This window comes from Vipera berus, assembly GCF_964194415.1.
Source record: "Vipera berus genome assembly, chromosome: 1".
Taxonomy (NCBI): Eukaryota; Metazoa; Chordata; class Lepidosauria; order Squamata; family Viperidae; genus Vipera; species Vipera berus.
Genome location: NC_138202.1, coordinates 359,657,726 through 359,684,006, shown reverse-complemented (window position 1 = coordinate 359,684,006; position 26,281 = coordinate 359,657,726). Strand labels below are relative to the sequence as shown.

The window sequence follows — 26,281 nt, the reverse complement described above, 5'->3', positions numbered from 1 at the left end:
CGGAGAGGCCTTCCCTGGAGTCGATACGGCCCTCTGTTCCTGCACCTGCTGCCATTCCCTAACGTCGTGGGAATAGGCATTCCCACGACTTGCCCTGGAGCCCCGGTGGCGACCGACCTCCGCTCCTCCCCTCCGCGATCAATCCCGGCCCTGGCCTGAACAGTGGTTGCTGGACTGCCCCCCATATCCGAACAACCAAAAGAAGTTCCCACCCCCCTCCCTAACCTCCTAAAAAATTTAACCAAAAAACTAACCAGGGGCCTCCTATTTGGCTTATATCGGAGGCCCCTACCCATGCCCAGCCATCTCTCAGGGTCCCAACACTCGGGCCCTTCATCAAGAGGAGGTGTAAAAAGTAAGGCGGGTCGCTCCCAGGATGGGGGGGCCCCCCTGAGAGCGTATAAGGTCGTGCTCGAATAAGTCAGACGCATGATCTTAACAAGTCCGACAAAAAAAACAGCAAGGCAGACCAGATCAACTCAACATGGGAGGATCTCAAAATAAATGAATCGAAGGCAAGTGTCCAGGGAGCCAGCCCAGCTCCACTGCCACTGGAGCTGGGAAATCCCGGGATAGATCGAATCCCGCCCTCTCACGGCGGTCAAAGCCGGGGGGCAACCTGGTACATACAAACCGGGGGAGCAATACCCCCCAGAGCTCTCACCTCTGGGAGGCAGCAGATGTAAAAACGTAACCACTCTCCCACAGTGGTTACAACCCGGGCCTTCTATTATAGGGGAGGGGGGAGAAGGGGAGGGAGTTAGAGCAAAGAATCTATGAAATACATCAGGATTAATAAGCCGGCATGGTCACAAAATGGTAGGAGAGATTCTGGTTACATAAGTCACTTCCATGTTGCAAAAAAGACTGGATGATAGTCAGTCAAGAAGGGAAACCACAACATGGTCCAATGATTTTCTGGCGGCGCAGAAATTAAGTTTTGCCTCACAAATGTCCGAGGCAACAGCGTCCACGTTCCACCACCAGGCCAGGTCACCATATCAGAGAGGCCCACTCCCTTCACCGTCAGCCATCTCGGAAACCAGCTAAACAACGTCTCCACCACTCCAGCATTTTCGCGCCCCCGCCGCTCCAAGCCGCGATTCATAGTCATTCTAACAACACGCAGCTCCCCAAGCAGCAGGAAGGCGTTCCGGAGCATCACCGAGCTGTAAACAATTAATCCGGGCGTCACAGATCTCAGGAACACCACCAGGCTCCGTGGAAGGGGTCTCGGGACCTCCGATGCACAAACGGTCAGCCGGTCGGAGCCACACTGAGCGGAGCTTCAGCAAAAAATCAAGGTCTTTCCAGGCGCCTCAGCAGCCTCCGCAGTCTCCCTCGGGGCTCCGCCCAGCTCCTCCGCCTCCAACAGCCTCCATCGGAGTTCGCCGGGTCCCTGCGGCACCGATAAACAGCTGATCGGCGCCACACAACACGGGGCTCTGTTCAGCTCCTCCACGTCCACCAAGCCGTCCAGAAACTCCCGAAACTCCCCCGGGCTCCTCCAGGCTCCTCCGGGCTCAGCTGGCAATCCTCAGAAAGTCCTCAGAAAGTCCTCAGAGAGTCCTCGGAGCCCTCGGTGAGTCCAGGCTCCCAGAGCCAGGCAAACCATGTAGGCGTTCTTAAGGCAGGCACCAAAGCTCAGCTCCCTCATCCTTCTCCTCCTCACCCGAAACCTTCACAGGACCCAAATATCACTGTGAAGCTCCCCAGGGTCGCCACATTGCTAAAATTGCCGAAGCTCCTAACGGAGCTCAGCCCTGCACGTCCGCCATCTTGGGCATGCTTGAATCGTATAGTTCAAAACATACGATTTTATGACATAATAAATGCAGGTTTGTCCTTACTTACCGACTGGCACCGACAACTCCATTGCAAAACAACACAGGGTCAGTCATAAAGGACTTAAATGTCTATACACCAATGCACAGACTAGTATTATTATTATTACTGTTGTTGTTGTTGTTGTAAAACGTCACATGACTTGAGTCACCTTGCTCCGTCCTTGTGGTGGTCATTTAAGTGAACCATTTGCCGTAAATACCAATGATGACCTTGGTAGTCCTTGGCCTACAAGCATTCGTTTAGTGACCGAAGTTACAACTGCATTGACGGATGTGACCGATGACCATTTTTCGTACTTAACAACCGTTGCAGCCTCTCCCGCGCTTCACGTGATCGAAATTCAGACACTTGGTGACTGGTTCCTATTTATGACGGTCACAGCGCTCCTGGGGCCGCGTGATCAACTTTTGAGACCTGCTGACAAAGTCAATGGGGACTTCCTTCCTTCCTTCCTTCCTTCCTTCCTTCCTTCCTTCCTTCCTTCCTTCCTTCCTTCCTTCCTTCCTTCCTTCTCCATCACTAGAAATTTTCAAGAAAAGATTGCACAGCCACTTATCTGGAATAGAATAGGGACTCCTGCTTGAGCAGGGGGCTGGACTAGAAGACCTCTTGAGGTCCCTTCCAAATCTGTTCTTCTTCTATTCCTTCCTTCCTTCTCCATCACTAGAAATTTTCAAGAAAAGATTGCACAGCCACTTATCTGGAATAGAGTAGGGACTCCTGCTTGAGCAGGGGGCTGGACTAGAAGACCTCTTGAGGTCCCTTCCAAATCTGTTCTTCTTCTATTCCTTCCTTCCTTCTCCATCACTAGAAATTTTCAAGAAAAGATTGCACAGCCACTTATCTGGAATAGAGTAGGGACTCCTGCTTGAGCAGGGGGCTGGACTAGAAGACCTCTTGAGGTCCCTTCCAAATCTGTTCTTCTGCTATTCCTTCCTTCCTTCCTTCCTTCCTTCCTTCCTTCCTTCCTTCCTTCCTTCCTTCCTTCCTTCCTTCCTTCCTTCCTTCCTTCCTTCCTTCCTTCCTTCCCATCACTGGAGGTTTTTTAGAAAGAGATTGGAGAGCCATTTGTCTGGAATGGAATAGGGACTGCTGCTTGAGCAGGGGGTTGGACTAGATGACCTCCGAGGTCCCTTCCAACTCTTGTTATTATTTCTGTTGTTTCTTTTTTTTTTTTTTTTTGCAGGAAGCACCGGGCAAAGTGTGCCCATCCACAAGGTCTGCCGGAGTCCACTCAGCAACATCCCCACCCGGACGGCTCCCGCAGCTGCTGTGTCGCCCATCCAGGTACCCCAAAGGGCATCTCTGGCCTGGCAGAACCTCCAGATGGGAAACGGGGTGGGGTGGGGGTGGGGAATCTTCTCTTTATTTATTTTATTTTATTATATTTGTATACCGCCCTTCTCCCGAAGGACTCAGGGCGGTGAACAGGGCACCTATAAAAATACCTTGTACAAAAATTAAAAAAGAATTTAAAAAAAAATTGCAGCAGCTTTTCTTAGTCTCAGCTTTTAAGACAGGTGGACTTCTGCTCCCAGAATTCCCCAGGAGTAAGGAAAAACCAAGGAAGTAAATGGAGGAAGAAAGATGGGAAAGGAAAGGAAGGAAGGGGAAGGGAAGGAAAAAAGGGAAGGGAAGAAATGGAAAGGAGAAGAAAGAAAAGAGAAGGAAAAGGAAGGAAAGGGGAGAAGGAAGGAAGGAAGGAAGGAAGGAAGGAAGGAAGGAAGGAAGGAAGGAAGGAAGGAAGGAAGGCTAAGATTTATCAGAAACGCATCCACAAGCTACAGGTAGCTCTCCACTTATGACCGGTTGCTTAGCAACCATTTGATCTTACAATGGACCTCCCCCCCCCAAACTACTTACAACCTGAATTCGAAATTCCAACCGCCAGCCTCACCTCCCACCGCGACGTGATCGCATTTGGGGCGCTGGGCAGTCGGCCCGTCTTTATGGCCCACATTTGCAGCATCCTGCATTCACAGGACCATCATTTCCAAATATATTTCCCCCCTCCCCTGGAAACCGGCTTTTCTTTCCAATTTCTGGCAGGGTGGGGGGAAAGCCATGACAGAACAAGGATTCACTGAATGCAGGGGTCTTTCAACTTGGCCCTTTTATGACTGGTGGACTTCAACTCCCAGAATTCCTCAGCCAGCGTGCCTGGCTGAGGAATTCTGGGAGTTGAAGTCCACCAGTCATAAAAGGGCCATAGTTCCCTCACGCTGCCTGAGGAATTCTGGGAGTTGAAGTCCACCAGTCATGAAAGGGCCATAGTTCCCTCACGCTGCCTGAGGAATTCTGGGAGTTGAAGTCCACCAGTCATAAAAGGGCCATAGTTCCCTCACGCTGGCTGAGGAATTCTGGGAGTTGAAGTCCACCAGTCATAAAAGGGCCATAGTTCCCTCACGCTGCCTGAGGAATTCTGGGAGTTGAAGTCCACCAGTCATAAAAGGGCCATAGTTCCCTCACGCTGCCTGAGGAATTCTGGGAGTTGAAGTCCACCAGTCATAAAAGGGCCATAGTTCCCTCACGCTGGCTGAGGAATTCTGGGAGTTGAAGTCCACAAGTCCTAAAAGGGCCAAGTTGGAAGACCCCTGTCTTAAAGCATCCTGGCTGAGGAATTCTGGGAGTTGAAGTCCACAAGTCCTAAAAGGGCCAAGTTGGAAGACCCCTGTCTTAAAGCATCCTGGCTGAGGGATTCTGGGAGTTGAAGTCCACAAGTCCTAAAAGGGCCAAGTTGGAAGACCCCTGTCTTAAAGCATCCTGGCTGAGGAATTCTGGGAGTTGAAGTCCACAAGTCCTAAAAGGGCCAAGTTGGAAGACCCCTGTCTTAAAGCATCCTGGCTGAGGAATTCTGGGAGTTGAAGTCCACAAGTCCTAAAAGGGCCAAGTTGGAAGACCCCTGTCTTAAAGCATCCTGGCTGAGGGATTCTGGGAGTTGAAGTCCACAAGTCCTAAAAGGGCCAAGTTGGAAGACCCCTGTCTTAAAGCATCCTGGCTGAGGAATTCTGGGAGTTGAAATCCACAAGTCATAAAAGGGCCATAGTTCCCTCACGCTGCCTGAGGAATTCTGGGAGTTGAAGTCCACAAGTCATAAAAGGGCCATAGCTCCCTCACGCTGCCTGAGGAATTCTGGGAGTTGAAGTCCACAAGTCATAAAAGGGCCAAATTGGTAGACACCCCCCCCCCGGACTTAACAATTGGGGCAGTCCTTTAGGAACCACCCGGGAACAAGTTGTCAAATTGGATGCAGTCACGTGGTGACCCGCTTTAGCGGCCTGCATCAATGACCATCCTATTTCCAGGCTGGATTGCGTTCGTACATTGTAGCACGACCCGAAGCTGTGGCTTCAGGGGCTTCACACAACCCGTTTTGGAATGTAAAGGTTTCTGGCAATCTGCTCTTTCTCCGTTGCAGAGACATTCCACGTTTACCAACCCCAAATCGGGCGGGAAGACTTTATCCAAGCACACGGATCTTCTGGAACTCCCTTTGGGGGGTAAGTAGGACCCAGATTGTTGGGGGCAATTAAGCTGACTTTGTAATAATGCCGCTTGGTGTGTGTGTGTGAAAGCCCTAATAAGCAGGCATATACATAGAATGAAGGCTACTGCTAAGCTTGTAAGCCGCCCTGAGTCTTCGGAGAAGGGCAGGATATAAATGGAATTAAAATAAAAATAAAAAAATAAAAAAAAGTAGCTACCATCACCGCCGCCGCCCCCCCCCCCCCCCGCCCCCGGCTGAAATAGAAACTCTATATGAGATGAAGGTTGCTTGAATCTTGCTTTTAATCCTGGGGAAAATCAGTGACCCGTCAGGCCGAAATTAAAAGGCCGCGCGAGGGAGACCATTTTAACCAGGCCACCCCGGAAGGTTTTAACTGACCACGGCCAGGTCATCGTTTCCGTGGTCCAGGGGCTGTTAGGCATGGGGTTGGTTGTTGTGTTGTAGTGTTGTTTTCGTCTTGGTAGGTCCTTGAGTAGGCTGTTGTTTAATGTAGCCATTTTATATAAAAAGGGAGCAAACCCCACATTCCCTCCTAGCACTGATGATGTTCCCTAGCTGGGTCATGAAACGTCTGCAAGAAAACCGCCCAGCTCAGAGAGCATCAAGGACCCCACAATCCTCCTCCTCCTCCTCCTCCTCCTCCTCCTCCTCCCACCACTTCATTCCCTTCTAGCACTGATGATGTTCCCTAGTTGGGTCATGAAACGTCTGCAAGAAAACCACCCAGCTCAGAGAGCATCAAGGACCCCACAATCCTCCTCCTCCTCCTTCTCCTCCTCCTCCTCCTCCTCCTCCTCCTCCTCCCACCACTTCATTCCCTTCTAGCACTGATGATGTTCCCTAGTTGGGTCATGAAATGTCTGCAAGAAAACCACCCAGCTCAGAGAGCACCCAGGACCCCACAGTCCTCCTCTTCCTCCTTCTCCTCCTCCTCCTCCCTTCTAGCCATGATGACGTTGCCCAGATGGGTGATGAAACGTCCGCAAGAAAACCACCCAGCTCAGAGGGCACTAGGGACCCCACAGCTCCTCCTCCTTCTCTTCCTCCTCTCTTCTAGCACTGATGATGTTACCTAGCTGGGTCATGAAACTGTGGTCATACGTTGAGGACTACTTGAATAATAATAATAATAATAACAATAACAACAACCACCTTACTCGGAACTGTCTCTATATATACTCCGACGTTACCTTAATAGCACTTAGGTCCTTGGTTAGGACTTGAACTATTAAGTTTTTAACCAGTCCCAGACTGTGAATCGAACTGAAGATTAAATCTTTAACAACAACAACAATAATAATAATAATAATAAAGCACACAGCCAATAAAAGGGGAGGAGTAAAATATAATAAAGAGGATGCGATAATACTGCAGCCACGGCCCTGTCGGTTAATACCTATACACATTACGCAAAAAAAACCCCAACCCCCTTACTCTCGTATTTTATCAGCTGTGGGACAAATCCTGCCCACTCCCTCTTTTTTCAGGAAAGTGGGGAGGGGGAGGGAAATGGTGCGTCCCCTCCTCCTCCTCCTCTCCTTCCTCTCCCTCCCAGATTCTTTTGCAGGGAAGCAGAGCTAAATTTTTGTGCCTTTTTTTTTTTTTTTGCTTTCCCATCTTCTCTCCTGCCAAAAGCTGGTGGCAAAATGACAAATTTCAGGGAAGTTGGGGGGCGGGGGTGCCTTCAAAATACGCACGAAGCCCTGAAACAGAGCCTTTTTTTTCTAAGGCTCACTTAAGCTAAAAAAAGTTTCCAGATCTCTTGAAGGCACCAAGGGTGAGAAACAGGGGGCTTACAGTCTTCGAGATGCTGGCTTGGAAGCCAGGATGTCTTGTTCCCTCGGACCTTGAATGGAGCCATTGTTCCCGGAGAGGGTGGGGGGGCTCAGATCCCACCCCACCACCCCCATTTATACTCCCTAGACTTTTAGCAAAGCCCTTGATGCCCGCTGGGGGAGGAGGGGAGGCCCATTAACCTGGCCTCCAAGCTCTACAGATCTCCACGACCTGAATCCGTTGCCAAGCATCTGAATGTAAGTCACAAGACCCTGGAGATGCTGCAACATTCCAGCTGATCGGCGCTTCTTCTGGGCTCAGCAGAAGTCCCAGGATCGGTGCTGAGCTCCAGCTGGATCCTGGCGCTGATCCTGGCGCTTCCGCTGAGCCCGACAGCCCTGCAGCTCCAGCCGTCTCTCGCTCAGGCTTGGGCGGTGCTGCCACCGGTTCGGCTCATTCCCTTCCCCCACTACCACTTTTCTAGGATGGTCGCGTACCACAAGTGCCAGGTGCCAATGTACCACAGGTGGTACCCGTACCACCGGTTGAAACCGGTTATCAGTACGCTGATGATACCCAACTTTTTCTTTCCACCCCGAACCAACCCAGCGATGCCCTCGCCGTGATGTCCCGTTGCCTGGAGGCAGTCCAGGTCTGGATGGGGAGAAACAGGCTTCGTCTCAGTCCTGCCAAGACTGAGTGGCTGTGCATATCAGCATCTCGGGCTAACCAGACTATTCCACCTCTAACGATGGGGGGTGAGGTGTTACCCCCCCGTCGATAGGGCTCGCAACTTGGGCGTCCTCCTGGATTCACGACTCAATTTTGAAGACCATATAGGAGCCGTGACCAGGGGGGCTTTTGCCCAGGTTCGCCTGGTGCGCCAGTTGCGACCCTATCTGGACCGAGATGCCCTACGCACAGTCACTCATGCGCTCGTGACCTCCCGTTTAGACTACTGCAACGCTCTCTACATGGGGCTGCCCTTGAGGACCACTCGGAGGCTTCAGCTGGTGCAGAATGCGGCCGCGCGAGTCGTGATGGGGGTTTCCCGATACTCCCACGTAACACCTCTACTCCGCGAGCTGCATTGGCTCCCGGTTGCCCTCCGGGTGAGATTCAAGGTGCTGGTGATGACCTATAAAGCCCTAAATGGCGAGGGTCCGGGATATCTGAGGGAACACCTGCTGCCAGCATCAAGCTCCCTTCGTCCAGTGCGCTCCCACAGGGAGGGTCTTCTCAGGGTACCACCGGTAAGAGATTGCCGGCGGGTAACACCCAGGGGGAGGGCCTTCTCAGTGGGTGCGCCGGCCCTTTGGAACCAGCTGCCCACGGAGCTTAGGACTGCCCCTGACCTCCGTTCGTTCCGCCGGGACCTGAAGACCTGGCTCTTCGAGCTTTCCGGCCCAGGCTGAGAATTTTAATTTTAATTTTAACTGGGGTTTTATTTGTTCAGGGACGGATATAATTTTTTTTAATCTGTTTTTAACTTTTGTATTTTTTGTTTTAATCACCCTGTAAACCGCCCTGAGTCCTTCGGGAAAGGGCGGTATATAAATATTCTTTCTTTTCTTATTCTTAATTTGATTTGTATACCGCCCTTCTCCCGAAGGACTCAGGGCGGTGAACAGGGCAATACATAATAAAAACAAGATAGAAAAATTAAAAATTATTAAAAGTAATTAAATAGCAATGCCCGTAATAAATTAGTACAAATTAAAATTAAAACCAATTTATAAAACCATATATAATATAATATAAATATAATAAAATAAATAAAATAAAAAATAAAAAAATAAAAGCCATTTCAGACAAGTGGCTGTCCAGCCTCTTCTTAAAAACTTCCAATGTTGGAGCATTCACAGCTTCTGGAGGCAGGTTCTTAATAATAATAATAATGTTGGAAGGGACCTTGGAGGTCATCTAGTCCAACCCCCTGCTCAGGCAGGAAACCCTATACCATTTCAGACAAATGGCTGGCCAGTCTCTTCTTAAAAACCTCGAGTGTTGGATCATTCACCGCTTCCGGAGGCAAGGAGTTCCACTGGTTAATTGTTCTAACTGTCAGGAGATTTCTCCTTAGTTCTAGGTGGCTTCTCTCCTTGATTTAGTGTCCATTCGTTGCTTCTCGTCCTGCCTTCAGGCGCTTTGGAGAATAGCTTGACTGCCTCTTCTTTGGGGCAGCCCCTGAGATATTGGAAGGCTGCTATCATGTCCTTCTCCTCATTAAACTAGACATACCCAATTCCTGCAACCGTTCTTCATATGTTTTTGTCTCCAGGCCTTGGATCCTCTTAGTTACTCTTCTCTGCGTTTTTTCCCCCCAAAGTCTCAACATCTTTTTTTTTTTTTTTTGTAATATGGTGACACAAAACTGGACGCAGGATTCCAGGTGCAGGATTCCAGGTGTGGCCTTGCCCCTTTAAAAAAACAATATATCACATTTTCAAGGACGCTTATATTCTTTGCGCCTTGGATGCCGCAGCCAGGATAAGCTTGTTGTCAAGATTGGAGAGAACCCATTAAAAAGATAGGAGATGGATTGAAAGAGGGAGAAAGAGGCTGATTGGATTCCGTTATTGCCTTAATTGTACTGCTGGTTAAATTGTGCAGACGCAAAAAGGCCCGGTGCAAAAACCGCAACGATTTTTCGCAGCTTCAGAGACGTAGCCTGAGTTATCTAGAAATCTCTTGGGGGAAATCGCCCAATTCCTGGAAGAAAAAAAACAAAAAAGCCAGCCAGAAAAAATGAATAATGCACGTCTGGTGCCACACTTTTGTCTTTTCGCAAATTGTATTTACTGATTATTTTCGATATTCTTTTGCTGATCACTCTTGAGGAGGCTGGCTGAGAACCGAAGTGAGACCGTCTGGGCTGTCACTTTGTGTTGCGCTGCCCAGTTGTCAATTTCAAAAACATTTCTCCTTCTACCGTGAACGAGACACGGGTTCAAGGATACGGTTAGCGGGATAATGCACAGTAGAAGCAACGTCAGAAGGACCAGCTCAATTTTACTATTCAGGTAGTCCTCAACTTACAGCCGTTCACCAGGAGACGGTGAGTTCTAGTCCCGCCTTAGGCAGGAAAGCCGGCTGGGTGAGTTTGGGCAGGAGGCAGTGAGTTCTAGTCCCACCTTAGACAGGAAAGCCGGCTGGGTGAGTTTGGGCCAATCACCAGGAGGCAGTGAGTTCTAGTCCCACCTTAGGCATGAAAACCAGCTGAGTGATTTTGGGCCAATCACCAGGAGACTGTGAGTTCTAGTCCTGCCTTAGATAGGAAGCCAGTTGGGTGACTTTGGGCCAATCACCAGGAGAGTGGGAGTTCTAGTTCCGCCTTAGGCATGAAAGCCAGCTGGGTGACTTTGGGCCAATCACCAGGAGACGGTGAGTCCTAGTCCCGCCTTAGGCATGAAAGCCAGCTGGGTGACTTTGAGCCAATCATCAGGAGACAGTGAGTTCTAGTTCCACCTTAGGCAGGAAAGCCGGCTGGGTGAGTTTGGGCCAATCACCAGGAGGCAGTGAGTTCTAGTCCCACCTTAGGCATGAAAGCCAGCTGAGTAGGTGACTTTGGGCCCTCCCGTTCATCCAACCCACCTCACAGGGTTGTTGTGCTGGGAAGACAGGCAGAGGAAGGAGCATTAGATATATTCACTGTCTTGAGTTATTTTCCAGAAATGCAGGTAGTCCTCAACGGCCACAGCTCTGCCCAGAATTTCTGTCGCCACCATAAGACATTTGTTAAGCCAGGTTTGCCCCGTTTTACGACCTTTCTTGCTAAGCAAATCACTGCGGTTCTTAAGTTAGTAACACGGCCGTTAAACGAACCCGGCTTCCCTCTTGATTTGCTTGTCAGAAGGTCGCAAAAAGGGATCACATGACCTCCCCCAGGACACTGCGACCGTCATAAATGCGAGTCGGTTGCCAAGCGGCAGAATTTTGGATCACGTGTACCGCGGGGACGCCGCAACGGTCATAAGTGTGAAAAACAAGCCAGGTCACTTTTTTCACTGCCGTCGCGACTTCAAACCGTCACTAAACGGAGCGCTGTTGAGAACTAGAATAATAATAAATAATAGAATAACGCAGTTACGACGGCCACCGTCGTAAATACGAGCCAGTTGTGTCCGAATTTTGAACCAGGTGACCACGGGGACGCTGCCATGGCCGTACGTGTGAAGAACGGTCCTCAGTCTCTTTTTTTCAGCGCCCTCCTAACTTCGAACCGTCGCTAAACGAGCCATTGTAAGTCGAGGACTTGCCCGTCACAAAGGCAGGCGGCAAATCAATAAACAAGGAGGCTCCATTTGCCCTAGAAGCAGAATTACCGCCGGAGTTGCGGATTCGTCCCCTCTCCGTCTGCGTCTTTCAACTCCCGCCAGGTCACAAATTCGATTCCCGTCTCCAGGTCTGCCAGCCACCTCCTCAAATGCTCCGGCTGAGGAATTGCAGGCTTTTAAATCGGTTGGCATGCCTCTCTGTGGCATGGAAAGAATAAAACGCATAGATAACTTTCAAAAGCATCTTATAAGGAATGCACTCCTTTCAGAATGTTGTTGTTGTTAGCTGCGAAGTCGTCTCCGACCCATCGCGACCCCCATGGACCACGTTCCTCCAGGCCCTCCTGTCCTCCACCATCTTCTGGAGTCCATCTAAGCTCACGCCTCCTGCTTCAGTGACTCCATCCGGCAACCTCATTCTCCGTCGTCCCCTTCTTCTCTCGCCCTCAATCTTTCCCAGCCTTAGGGTCTTCTCCAGTGAGTCCTTCCTTCTCATGAGGTGGCCAAAGTATTTGAGTTTCAGCTTCAGGATCTGGCCTTCTAAAGAGCAGTCAGGGTTGATCTCCTCTAGGACCGACCGGTTTGATCGCCTTGCAGTCCAAGGGACTCGCAGGAGTCTTCTCCAGCACCAGAGTTCAAAGGCCTCAATTCTTTGGTGCTCAGCCTTTCTTATGGTCCAACTTTCACTGCCATACATTGCAACTGGGAAGACCATAGCCTTGACTATACGCACTTTTGTGGACAGGGTGATGTCTCTGCTTTTTAGTGTGCTGTCTAGATTTGCCATGGCTTTCCTCCCCAGGAGCAAGCGTCTTTTAATTTCTTGGCTGCAGTCCCCATCTGCAGTGATCTTGGAGCCCAGGAAAATCAAATCTGTCACTACCTCCATTTCTTCCCCATCTATTTGCCAGGAATTGAGAGGGCCGGATGCCATGATCTTGGTTTTCTTAATGTTAAGTTTCAACCTTTCAGAATAGTGAGAGAATAAAAGAACAGAATTTACCTTAAGATCCCCCGAACGGCTTTCCAGAACGGAAGCGTTTGCTCACCCCAATTGAATTAACGACGGTAAAGCTGTGACTTGTAAAGGTATTTTGGACAAGGGAGAAAAATTGAAAGACAAGGCAAGGGTGACGAGAACAAGGTGTTGATTTAGCAAGGGCGGCCATATCTGCAAGTTCAAAGGAGATCGTGAAAAAGACGTGAAAACCGCGGGATTTCATAAAAGGAATTGCAGGCTTTTAATGCTTCTCCTTCTTTCCTCGGAAGATCTGCTCAAAGGGAGGAATGAGGAGATGAAGCCGGATCCGTACCTACGCAAGAGCCCCTCCTTGGAGTCGCTCAGCAAGCCCCCCACCATGACCTTCGCTGGCCGGATGTTCACCTCCACGCCCAGCGGCTTAAAACCGCCCAGCAAACTCAGGTGAGCCAGGTAGATATGATGATGATGATGATGATGATGATGATAATAATAATAATAATAATAATAATAATAATAATAATAATAATAATAATAATAATAATAATAATAATAATAATAATAGAAGAAGAAAAGAAGAAGAAGTAGTAGTAGTAGTAGTTGGAAGGGACCTTAGAGGTCATCTAGTCCAGCCCCCTAACCCTAGACCGTTTCAGACCAATGGCTGTCCAGTCTCTTCTTAAAAATTTCCAGTGCTGGAGCAATTTACAGCTTCTGGAGGCAGGTTGTTAATAATAAAGTTGGAAGGGACCTTAGAGGTCATCTAGTCCAGCCCCCTAACCCTAGACCATTTCAGACCAATGGCTGTCCAGTCTCTCCTTAAAAACTTCCAGTGTTGGAGCAATTTACAGCTTCTGGAGGCAGGTTGTTAATAATAAAGTTGGAAGGGACCTTAGAGGTCATCTAGTCCAGCCCCCTAACCCTATACCATTTCAGACAAATGCCTGTCCAGTCTCTTCTTAAAAACTTCCAGTGTTGGAGCAATTTACATCTTCTGGAGGCAGGTTGTTAATAATAAAGTTGGAAGGGACCTTAGAGGTCATCTAGTCCAGCCCCCTAACCCTATACCATTTCAGACCAGTGGCTGTCCAGTCTCTTCTTAAAAACTTCCAGTGTTGGAGCGTTCACAGCTTCTGGAGGCAGGTTGTTAATAATAATAAGATCCTGCTTAGTTTTTAAACTTTTTAAACTTAATAAAAAGAGTTGGAAGGGACCTTGGAAGTCATCTAGTCCAACCCCCTGCTCAGGCAGGAGACCCTATACCATTTCAGACAAGTGGGTGTCCAGATAAGATACCTTTATTCTCATATTTTTTTTACGGTGGGCACGCTGGCAAGACTTAAAAATGAACTTCTGCTGCCTGCTCTCAAAAGTGTAACGCACACATAAACATGCTACATGCAATGTATGTATGCACCCACACCCTTACATATAAATAAATGGAAAAAGTCCAGACAAGAGCAACTAAGATGATCAAAAGCCTGGAGGCTAAAACATACAAAGAACAGCTGGGGGACCTGGGTTTGGCCAGTCTAAAGAAAAGAAGAAATAGGGGAGACATGATAGCAGCATTCCAGTATTTGAGGGGCTGCCACAAAGAAGAGGGGGGGGGTCACGTTATTCTCCAAACCACCAGAGGGCAGGACGAGAAACAACGGATGGAAACTGATCAAGGAGAGAAGCAACCTGGAATTAAGGAGAAACTTCCTGACAGTTAGAACAATTAACCAGTGGAACTCCTTGCCTCCAGAAATCGTGGGCGCTCCATCCCTGGAGGTTTTTAAGAAGAGGCTAGCTAGACAGTCACTTGTTTGGACGGTATAGGTTCTCCTGCTTGAGCTGGGGGCTGGACTAGAAGACCTCCAAGGTCCCTTCCAGCTCTGTTATTCTATTATTCCATGGAGGGAGGGAGGGAAGGAAGGAAGGAAGGAAGGAAGGAAGGAAGGAAGGAAGGGAGGGAAAAAAGAGGGAGGGAGGAAGGGCAATGGTTGGAAACTAATCAAGGAGAGAAGCAACCTGGAATTAAGGAGAAACCTCCTGACAGTGAGGACAATTCACCAGCGGAACTGCTTGCCACCAGAAATTGTAAGTGCTCCATCACTGGAGGTCTTCACGAAGAGATTAGACATCCCCTTGTCTGGATTGGTATGAGCAGGAGGTTGGACTAGAACAGGGGTCCCCAATCCCCCAGTTGGTGAACCGGTCCCGGTCCGTGGCACGCCAGCAACCGGTCCGCACAAACAGGCAAAGCCCCATCCGTGGGATGCAGGCACCACACAAAACCACAGCACTCTCCGGTCCGCGGAAAAAAAACCTCTCTCCACTGGAACCGGTCCCTGGTGGCGCCCCAAAGGTTGGGGGGGCCTGTGGACTAGATGACCTCGAGGGTCCCTCCCAACTCTTGTCATTCTCTTATCCTTCTGGCTTTTAGCGTGGAAAGGAAGGATCCACTGGCTGCCTTGGCGCGGGAATACGGCGGCTCGAAGCGGAACGCGCTCTTGAAATGGTGTCAGAAGAAAACCGAGGGCTACCCGGTGAGTAACGGGTTATTTGTCGTGTCCGTTTTGAAATAGTCTTCCTTTAATTTAATTTTTTTTTTTACGCCTTCCGAGAGAACGGCTTGGCTCTTCGGATGCTCCTCGCCCTTGAGGACCCGCCTCTGCTGAGATTCCCAGCTTGGGGTGATCTCTGGGGGGGGGTGTTTCCGCACGGGAAATCCTCAAGGGGGGGGCTGGACAGGTTTTAGCCGAGCAAGTGGGCTGGCTGGGGGGGGCACTGGAGGTGATTGGTCACCTTCTAATCTAGCCAATCGGCCGTCTGCACAGCCAGTTGGCAGCGCCGGGAGCCTAAGAGAATCAGTTGCCACGTCTGGGTCCAGGAGAGGGAATTCTGCCTGCAGAGATGGGGGGAAAGGGTGAGAGGGAAGGGAAGGAAAGAGGGAGGGAGGGAGGAAAGGAAGAGGGAGAGGAAGGAAAGGAAAAGGAGGGAGGGAGGGAGGGATGAAAGGAAGAGAGGGAGGGAGGAAAGGAAGAGGGAGGGAGGAAGAAGAGGGAAGGGAAGGAAGGAGGAAAGGAAAGGGAGGGAGGGATGAAAGGAAGGAAGGGAGGAAGAAGGGAAGGAAGGAGGGGAGGGAGGAAGGGAAAGAAGGAAGGAGGAAAGGGAGGAAGGAAGAGAGGAAGGGAGGAAAGGAATGGAAGGAAAGGAAGGGAGGGAGGGGTGAAAGGAAGGAGGGAGGGAGGAAAGGAAGAGAGGGAGGGAGGAAGAAGAGGGAAGGAAAGGAAAGGAAGGAGGAAAGGAAAGGGAGGGAGGGATGAAAGGAAGGAAGGGAAGAAGAAGGGAAGGAAGGAGGGGAGGGAGGAAGGGTAAGAAGGAAGGAAGGAAGGGAGGAAAGGAAGAGAGGGAGGGGTGAAAGGAAGGAGGGGAGGAAGAAAGGGAGAGAGGGAGGGGGGAAGGGAGGGAAGGAAGGAGGGAAGGAAAGGGATGGAGGGAGGAAAGGGACGGAGGAAGGAAGAGGGAGGAAAGGAAGGAAGGAAGGAAGTAAAGAGATGGAGGGAGGAAGAGTGGAAGAAAGGTTGAGTTTAAGAAGGAAAGATGGGGGGAAGGGAGAAAAAAAGGAAGGAAGTCCTGTAGTTGCAGATGGACGGCCGGTGTCCGTGTCGTCTCTGAGCGACTGCAGGGACCGATTTCCTCCAGGAGGAGCCCAAAGCAATTCCCAGGCAGGGACCCCGATGCGAGAGGCGACTGGTAGGAAACTGAGGCCGGGAAAGGGCCGGCGCTCTTCCGTTTGCCGTTGCCAAAGGAGAGGACCGTGAACGGCGGCCCCCGCTTCCCTCCCTCCTCGGTTCTAGTGTGAACGTTTCCCTCGTGCATCAGCGCCGTTCTCTTCGTGTGGGTCTTTGTGTGTCCGCGTGGGTCTTCTTGCGAGTAACTAAGGAAGCCTCGTTTCAGTCGGCTGTTACCAACCAGCTGCAAAGGTTAAGAGAATAGATGGGGAACTGACGAAACACAGGTCGTATACCTCAACGTACGACCATAATCGAGCCCCACGATTACGGCCATCAGGCGGGGTCACCCTGTGGCCAGCCCCCATTTTGCAGCCATTTTGGGTGTGGTTGTGAAACAGACACGGCGGCCGTAAAGCAAACCCATTGCAGCTAAACAACCGGTGGTAAGGTGAGGACTGCCTGTATTTTTCTTGGAAGCTCCGCTGAGTTCTGCTCTGTAGCCTCCTTGTCGGGCTTCTGGATCAGGCTGCTTGAACCCCAAATGGCCACTAGGTGGACACAGAGAGAAGAGATTTTTCTCTCTGTTGCTGCCCTCTAGCGGTGATTGGATTTAATGCAGATCAGATCTGATCTGCTTGCCTCTCTCTCTCTCTCGCAGCCTTCCTTTTTCCTTTTTTCTTTCTCCTGGATTGATAATTTGTGGGTGAGGATGATGGGTCGAGAGGGCGCTTTATGGATCTGGGGAAAGCTTCATGGGCTCCCCTATTTTCCTTCTGAACCTTGGATTAACACACAGGTAGTCCTCTACTTAGTGGAGACTGCCCATCACAGACATACGTCGATTGTAAACTTCATTGCCCATGTTTTTCAGAATCGTTCTTGCGGCAGTCACTAAGTGACCACTGTGGCCCTTAAGTGAACTTATTGGGCAGGTTTTACTAAAAATTACAAAATAATGATCAGAAATAAATACAGATAAGTAGGTAGGTAGATGGATGGATAGATGGATGGATAGATAGATAAATGATTGATAGATGATAGATAGATAGAAAATGATTAGATAGATAATAATTAGATAGATAGATGATAGATGACAGACAGATAGATATAGATGAATAGATGATAGATATATAATAGATAGGTGATAGATAGATAGATAGATAGATAGATAGATAGATAGATAGATAGATAGATAGATAGATAGATAGATAGATTAGATAGAGGATAGATATATCTTCTATCACGCAGTGGCTCAGTGGGTTAGCACGCTGAGCTTGTCAATCAGAAGGTCAGCAGTTTGGCGGGTTGAATCCCGAGTGCTGCGTAGCAGAGTGAGCGTCTGTTACTCGTCCCAGCTTCTGCCAACCTAGCAGTTCGAAAGCACGTAAAAATGCAAGTAGAAAAATAGGGACCACTCTGGTGGGAAGGTAACAGCGTTCCGTGCGCCTTTGGCGTCTAGTCATGCCGGCCACATGACCACGGAGACGTCCTCGGACAAACGCCGGCTCTTTGGCTTTGAAACGGAGATGAGCACCGGCCCCTAGAGTCGGAAACGACTAGCACGCATGTGCGGGGGAACCTTTACCTTTACCTAGATATATAATAGATAGGTAGATAGATAGATGACAGATAGATAATCATAATCATAATAGTAAAGTTGGAAGGGACCTTGGAGGTCATCTAGTCCAACCCCCTGCTCAGGCAGGAAACCCTATACCATTTCAGACAAATGGCTGTCCAGTCTCTTCTTAAAAACTTCCAGTGTTTTAGCATTCACCACTTCTGGAGGCAGGTTGTTCCACTGGTTAATTGTTCTAACTGTCAGGAAGGATAGATAGATAGATAGATAGATAGATAGATAGATAGATAGATAGATAGATAGATAACTTTTATTGTCATTTTTTTACTGTGAGCACAATTACACACACCAAAAATGAAATTTAGTTGCCCGCTCTCAAAGTGAACACATAACACACACCTAAATATACTATATACAACTTATGTATAGACCTACACCCCTACATACATGTAACATACTGGTTTTATATCTGTAAATTTATATCTGTAAATGGGGGCCGCTTGCTAAGCGCCTGACATTTCAGTCATAGGACTGCGGCATGCAGTTGACCGTCAGAACTTCGGAACCAGATCATAAGTAAGCCACCCAGAGATTCTCAATAGCAAGACAGTCGGCATGTAAAGTTTAAAAAATAAAATAAATAAAGCAAGGTAGCCCTCGGCTTACAGCCACAATTGGGGATCAGAATTTCCACTGTTAAGTGAGGCAGTTGTTAAGTGAACCACGTGGTCGTTAAGCAAATCCGGCTTTGCTTATGGACTTGGCTTGTCGGAAGCCGGCTGAGAAAGGTATAAATCAGAATTCTGGGAGTTGAAGTCCATAAGTCATAAAAGGGCCGAGTTTGAAGACCCGTGTTATAAATGGTGATCATACAACCTCCCCCCACCCCCACCCCCGAGGACACAGCAACTGTCATAAATATATCAAAATGCCCATTTGGATCCTGTGACTGTGGGGAAACGTTACGACGGTCGTAAGTATGAGGACCGGGTCGTAAATCACTTTCCCCCCCCTCAGTGCTGTTGTAACTTGAAACAGTTGCTAAACGAAGGACTGCGAGTTGACAAATTACCTCTATCCCTGAGGGGGGGGTGTCCATCATCGCTTAACACGGTCAGTAAACGACCGTCATAACTCGAGGATTGCGCCAAAACCGAAGCTATCAGTAGATTTCACCAAAGGGCCCGTTTCGTTTTCGTCTTTTTCCTGCCTGGCTGATGCTCTTTCCGATTGTTGTAACCCAGAACTCAACCACCTTGCCTCGGGGTTTGTGAGATTTCACACACACCCAGCCCGGTGCCGTAAGGAATTCCCCTCCCCTTCCCCCCCAGATTTGTGCCAAGTTTGTGCATGACAAACTTTACACACACACGCACAGGCACGCACGCAGAACCAAGAAATTAAAATAAACCCTTTCGGATCAAAGGAGTATTTTGCTTCCTTTTAAATTTTATTTTCGGCTGCCAAAGTTATTTCCGCCGGACGGTCTTACCCACAAAAAAAAAAAAAGGCATTTTGTGATTGTTGGCTCGGCTTTGCCGAAGGCATTTAAGTTTTTTTTTTCCACGCTGCTCTTCCGGATTGCGTTATCCTCGGAGCAAAAGAGTTTTATTTCCCTGACCGGGTTTTGGGGAGGGGGGGACTGCAGAAGCTCCCTTCCGTGAAAGCCCCCCAAAAAATGTCTCTTCGGGGGGGGGCTTCCTAAGCCAAAAAGGGTCAAACTCAGCTGGTCTCAAAACCCGCCCGTGCTCCTCGAATTACATCCGTTCGTTTAATTGATATTAAATGGGGATGGAGGAAATCTAGAGTAGTCCCCAACGTGCAATAATCCGTTTATCGTAAAAAGGGACTTACGACCGTTTTCCCCACTTTACGACTGTCGCAACCGTTCCCCGCGGTCACGTGATCAGAATTCAGCTGCTAGGCCACTGATTCATATTTATGACGGTCGCAGTGTCTCGGGGAGGGGTGTCACCTGATCCTCCTTTTGCAACCTTCCGACAAACGAAGCCAACCGGGGAGGGGGGGAGAGAGACAGATTCGCTTAACGATCGTGTCGCTTACTTAAAAGCTGCAGTGATTCGCTTAACAACCAGGGCAAGGAAGTTTGTAAAATGGGGCAAGACTCATTTAACAAAGGTCTCGCTTAGCCACAGAAACGTTTGGGTCAATTGTGGCCGTAAGTCGAGGACTGCCTGCGCTGTTAGATCCTGCTTAGTTTTTAAACTTAATAACAAGAGTTGGAAGGGACCTTGGAGGTCATCTAGTCCAACCCCCTGACCAGGCAGGAAATCCTAGCGACTGTTCAGAGTGGCAACAGACCTGAAAAAATGTGACTTAGGAACCTGTCCTCACGCTTACAACCTTCACAGTTTCCCTGTGGTCACATGATCCAAATTTAAGCGCTTGCAACTGGCATGTATTTACGACGGTTGCAGCACCCCAGGGGCACATGATCCCCAATGAGCGACCTTTCCAGGTGGCTTCTGACAAGCACAGTCAATGGGGGAAGCTGGATTCGCTTATCGACCTTGTGACTTACTTAACAACTGCAGTGATTCACTTAACAACCTTGGCAAAAAGTTCGTAAAATTGGGCACGTCCCGGTTTTAACAACTGTTTCATTTAACCATGGAAATTCTGGGACCAGAATTTCCCAGTGGGGGTCATACGTTGAGGACTAGATGTACTTGAATTTTTAAGCCCCCCCATTCCCTCCCTCCCTCCCTTCCTTTATTTTTTCCTTCCTTCCTTCCTTCCTTTATTTATTTTTCCTTCCTTCCTTTCTTTTTTCCTTCTTTTTTCCTTTTTTCCTTCCTTTCTTCCTTCCTTCCTTCTTCATTTTTTCCTTCCTTCCTTCGTTTCTTGCTTGCTTGCTTGCTTCCTTCCTTTATTTATTTTTCCTTCCTTTCTTTTTTCCTTTTTTCCTTCCTTTCTTCCTTCCTTTCTTCCTTCCTTCCTTCTTCATTTTTTCCTTCCTTCCTTCGTTTCTTGCTTGCTTGCTTGCTTCCTTCCTTCCTTCATTTATTTATTTTTCCTTCCTTTCTTTTTTCCTTCTTTTTTCTTTTTTTCCTTTTTTCCTTCCTTCCTTCCTTCCTTTCTTCCTTCTTTCCTTCTTTCTTTTTTCCTTCCTTCCTTCCTTCCTTCCTTCCTTTATTTTTCCTTCCTTCTTTTTTCCTTTTTTCCCTTTTTTCCTTCCTTTCTTGCTAGCTTCCTTCCTTCCTTCCTTCCTTCCTTCCTTCCTTCCTTCCTTCCTTCCTTCCTTCCTTCCTTCCTTCCATTCATTCATTGATTCAATCAATTTATTTGCCACCTGTCTCATAACAAAACGGCACCGGGGAGGCAAATTGCATTGACCCCACCAGCTTTGCAGCACTTCCCCAGCAGGGCGCCCTCCGGATGGGCTGGGGGGGGGGCGGAGGCACAGCTCCCTGAATTTACAACCGGTGGGAGAAGCTGCGTCCTTGAGCCAGTGGCCCCTTCCGTTCCCTCCTTCTGGACGTGCCTGAAATACCCCACAAGGGAAGGGTCGGGGTTGGACACAGGGACCCTCCTCCAACACAAACGCCTCCCCTGGGGTCTCCCACAGACCCCCCCCAGCTGCTTTGAGGCTCCACACCAGGGGTCTTCAAACTTGGCCCTTTTATGACTTGTGGACTTCAACTCCCAGAATTCCTCAGCCAGTGAAGCTGGCTGAGGAATTCTGGGAGTTGAAGTCCACAAGTCATAAAAGGGCCAAGTTTGAAGACCCCTGCTCCACACCCTCCGAGTCCTCTCCTTCCCCTCCGTAAGTCTTTCTCGGGGTTTTATTTCTTTGCTCGTGGCCTCTCTGTAGCTGCCCGTCTCAACACGGGGTAGTAGGTAGCTTCTTCCCTCCAAGAGAACCATTTCGTTTGATCGCCGAGAGGAGAGACCTGCCCAAAAAACAGCCGAGGGGATATTTGCACCATCTGCGCGGCCCTAGGAGATCTGTCTTTTGCGTGACTGTAACCAGGGGGATTAATAGCCCCTTCGCTCTGGATCACTGGATCACAGTTGGTTGCATTCCGCCTCTCTCGGCCCATGTTGCTCCGTCTTGGCAGCTGGAAGATGGGCGGGCTTCCGCTCCCAGAATCCCCCAGCCAGCCTGCTTTAAGAGGGGTGGGCTTCATTATGCCCAGAATCCCCCAGCCAGAATTCTGGCCAGAGAATTCTGGGAGAGAGAGGGGGGGGGGTGGAAGGAAGGAAGGAAGGAAGGAAGGAAGGAAGGAAGGAAGGAAGGAAGGAAGGAAGGAGATGAAGGGAGGAAGGGAGGAAGGAAGAGAGAGGGAGAAAGAAAAAAGAAGGAAGGAGATAAAGGGAAGAAGGAAGAGGGAGAGAAAGGGAAAGAAGAAAAACAAAGAAGCCAAAGAAAGGAAAGAAAGAAAAAGAAAGAAAGAAAGAAAGAAAGAAAGAAAGAAAGAAAGAAAGAAAGAAAGAAAGAAAGAAAGGCAAAATGAGGAAGGCAGGAAATGAAGGGAAGAAAGAAGAGAAGGAGAGAGAACGAGGAAAAGAAGGGAAAGAAGGAAAGAGGAAGGGAGAGGGAAGGAAGGAAAGAAAGAAGAGAAAAAGAGGCAAAATGAGGAAGGAAGGAGATGAAGGGAAGAAAGAAGAGGGAGAGAGAACAAGGAAAAGAAGGGAAAGAAGAAAAGAGGAAGGGAGGAAGGAAGAGAGGGAGAGAGAAGGAAGGAAGGAAGGAAGGAAAGAAAGAAAGAGAGAAAGGAAAAAAAGAGAGAAAAAACCTGCCAAGCTTCAGGTCAGATTGAGGGCTCAAAGTGACCTGGCCTTCCAGCTTTCTGAGCACAACGGGAATTCTCCTTCCCCTGCCCCCCCCCCCTTTGCTTCCTAAATTCCCACCATCCCGGGTGTGTGTGTGTGTGTGTGTGTGTGTCCCCCTCCCCCCAAGAGAGGCCGGTTCCCTCCCGCTCTGCTTCCCGGAGCTTTTTTTTTTTTTTTTGCAAACCTCTCCAGCATCTGCAGGTAAAACAGGTGGAGCTTCGGACACACCTGGACTGTTTTGACCCCGCCCTGCTCCACCCCCCTCCCCAGGACCCTTCCCGGTATGGGGTGCCTGGAAAGCAGCCAGGAGGGAGGGAGGTGGCAGAAACAAGGGTCTTCCTTTTTTTTCTTTCTTTCTTTCTTTCTTTCTTTCTTTCTTTCTTTTCTCATTATTTTCCTTCCTTTTCTTTCCTTCCTTCCTTTTCTTTCCTTCCTTCACTCTTCCTTCCTTCCTTTCTTTCCCTTCTTTCCTTCCTTCCTTCCTTCCCTCTCCATCTTTCTTCCTTCCTTTTCTTTCTTTCTTTTCTTTCTTTCTTTCTTTCTTTTTTTCTTTCTTTCTTTCTTTTCTTTCCTTGCTTCACTCTTTCTTCCTTCCTTCCTTCCTTCCTTTTCCTTCCTTCCCTCTCCATCTTTCTTCCTTCCTTCCTTCCTTCCCTTTCTTTCTTTATTTCTTTCTTTCTTCCTTCCTTCCTTCCCTCCCACTCTTTCTTTCTTTCTTTCTTTCTTTCTTTCTTTCTTTCTTTCTTTCTTTCTTCCTTCCTTTCTTTTCCTTCTTTCCTTTCTTCCTTCCCTTTCCATCTTTCTTTCTTTCTTTCTTTCTTTCTTTCTTTCTTTCTCTTTCTTTCTTTCTTTTTTCTTTCATTATTTTCCTTCCTTCCTTTTCTTTCGTTCCTTCACTCTTCCTTCCTTCCTTTTCCTTCTTCCTTCCTTCCTTCCCTCTCCATCTTTCTTCCTTCCTTTTCTTTCTTTCTTTCTTTCTTCCTTTTCTTTCCTTGCTTCACTCTTTCTTCCTTCCTTCCTTTTCCTTCCTTCCCTCTCCATCTTTCTTCCTTCCTTCCTTCCCTTTCTTTCTTTCTTTCTTTCTTTCTTTCTTTCTTTCTTTCTTTCTTTCTTTCTTTCTTTCTTCCTTCCCTCCCTCCCTCTCTTTCTTTCTTCCTTCCTTCCTTCCTTTCTTTTCCTTCTTTCCTTCCTTCCTTCCCTCTCCATCTTTCTTTCTTTTCTTTTCTTTTCTTTTCTTTTCTTTCCTTCACTCTTTCTTCCTTCCTTCCTTTCTTTTCCTTCTTTCCTTCCTTCCCTCTCCATCTTCCTTCCTTCCCTCCCTCCCTGTCTTCTTTTTTCCTTCCTTCCTTCCTTCCTTCCTTCCTTCCTTCCTTCCTTCCTTCCTTTCTTCCTTCCCTGTCTTTCTTCTTCCTTCCTTCCTTCCTTCCTTTCTATCTTTCTTCTTGGGGGGGTCATTTCCATTCTGGGGGGCAACTTTTGATCCATGTTCTCCAAGGACATAATTCTCCATGAGGATTTTTCTGATGAAGAACGGCTGGCCGTGTCATCTTCAGCTGCCCGAGAATAATTTAGCACGGCGTCACCAGGCCGGACACGACAAAAGATGAGGATATGAGATCATTTTTTCTTACCATCCCCGTCGCCCCTTTGACAAACTGATCAAAAAAATCAGATTTTCTTGCTCGGAAATGGAAAATGCTTTCTTTCAGAAAAGAAGCAATCCCACCACCCACCCACCCACCCAAATCCCAGGCGGGGTGAACAGATTCAAACGGTTGCTAAATGAATGGCTGTAAATCGGGGATTTACCAGCACAGAATTAACAGTTGGAAGGGACCTTGGAGGTCATCTAGTCCAACCCCTGCTCAAGTACGAAGACCAGGGAAAATCCCCCTGTCAGTTCCATGCGACTTGCTTGAATAATTTCAAGGGATTTTATTATTTTTTTTAAAAAATTGTGAATCATTCCTTTCCCATTTTTTATTCCCTTTATTACCCCAAACTGCTTATCAGAAACTCCCTTCCCCCCCCACCCCGCTTATCTCATGTAGTACTAAAGTCTAATGTACTAAAAAAAAATGCAAATGTGGAAGTTTGCATACGTCTTAAATCTTTCATCATTGCTCCGATTGTTTGATCCAGATTTGATATTTTTTTTTTATCTGAATGTTTAGCTTCCTCGGGGCAAACTTTTCGAGACCCAGGCATATGGGTCTTGTAGTCTTAGCACATGGGGTAAACTGCCTCTTGCAAAATGTGGTGCTTAGAAAGAAAATCCGATTAAAAACTTAGCCAAGCCTTAGGGTCATAACTCAGAGGAAACATCAATCTGAGCCCGGCCAATTAACGCTAAATTAGCAGATGTTCTTTTCTTAATTTCTTTTTCTCTCCATCATGTTTCTGATTATCGTTCCATGCCTGCTGTCTGGGCTCCCGTGGCTGAACACGTCTCAAAAGTATTTTGAGATGTCCAACACTTTATAATAATAATAATAATAAATAAAGTCGGAAGGGACTTTGGAGGTCATCTAGTCCAGGAAACCCTATACCATTTCAGACAAATGGCTGTCCAGTCTCTTCTTAAAAACTTCCAGTGTTGGAGCATTCACCACCTCTGGAGGCAGGTTGTTAATAATGATAATAAAGTCGGACGGGACCCTGGAGGTCATCTAGTCCAACCCCCTGCTCAGGCAGGAAACCCTGTACCATTTCAGACAAATGGCTGTCCAGTCTCTTCTTAAAAACTTCCAGTGTTGGAGCATTCACCACCTCAGGAGGCAGGTTGTTAATAATGATAATAAAGTCGGACGGGACCCTGGAGGTCATCTAGTCCAACCCCCTGCTCAGGCAGGAAACCCTGTACCATTTCAGACAAATGGCTGTCCAGTCTCTTCTTAAAAACTTCCAGTGTTGGAGCATTCACCACCTCAGGAGGCAGGTTGTTAATAATGATAATAAAGTCGGACGGGACCCTGGAGGTCATCTAGTCCAACCCCCTGCTCAGGCAGGAAACCATATACCATTTCAGACAAATGGCTGTCCAACACTTCAGTTACCCTCCTCCATCACATTACAACTTAGGGCATCCGGATGACAGGTAGTCCTCAACGTACGACCGCAAAGGGGCCCAAAATTTCTGTTGTCGAGACATTTGTTAAGTGAGTTTTGTCCCGTTTTGCAACCTGTCTTGTCACAGTCGTTAAGTGAATCCTTGCAGTTGTTAAGTTAGTCACAGGGTCGTTGAGTGAATCCAGCTTCCCCCACGGACTTTGCTAATCGGATGGTCACAAAAGGGGATCACGGGACACAAACCCCGGGGCGCTGCGACCGTCATAACTGTGAGTCAGTTGCCGAGCGTCTGAATTTTGATCACATGACCATGGGGATGCTGCAACGGTAGCAAAGTGAGGAAAAACGATCGTCACTTTTTCCAGTGCCGCCGTAACTTCGAACGGTCACTAAACGAACAGTTGTAAGTCGAGAACCCCCTGTATTGTGGAGCAGTAGTCAAGACTAGGGCAGCCAGATTTTTCCACACGGGTAGTCCTTGATTGAGAACCCTCTGTTTAGAGACCGTTCAAAGTTACGATGACGCTTTAGCAACTTGACTCCCACCGGTCCTCGTACTTACGACCGTCAGAGCATCCCCTCGGTCGCATGATCCAAATTCAGATGCTTGGCAAACGACAGGCATTTACGACGGTTGCCTCATCCCGGAATCACGCGATCCCGGTTTGCAACCTTCCCAATCAGCTTCTGACCAGCAAAGTCCACGGGGAGGGGGGGAGAAGC

The 26,281-nt window shown here is 48.4% G+C and overlaps 1 protein-coding gene across 1 annotated transcript in view; it reads left to right on the top strand.

Annotated features, from left to right (window-relative positions):
- SPECC1 (sperm antigen with calponin homology and coiled-coil domains 1) overlaps positions 1–26,281 on the top strand; it is a 119,423-nt gene that overhangs the window by 67,573 nt on the left and 25,569 nt on the right. Inside the window, exons 7-10 of the mRNA XM_081337880.1 lie at positions 3,035–3,135; positions 5,267–5,348; positions 12,679–12,832; positions 14,820–14,922. Coding sequence (XP_081194006.1) covers positions 3,035–3,135; positions 5,267–5,348; positions 12,679–12,832; positions 14,820–14,922 — 440 coding nt within the window. The remainder of the gene's footprint in view (positions 1–3,034; positions 3,136–5,266; positions 5,349–12,678; positions 12,833–14,819; positions 14,923–26,281) is intronic.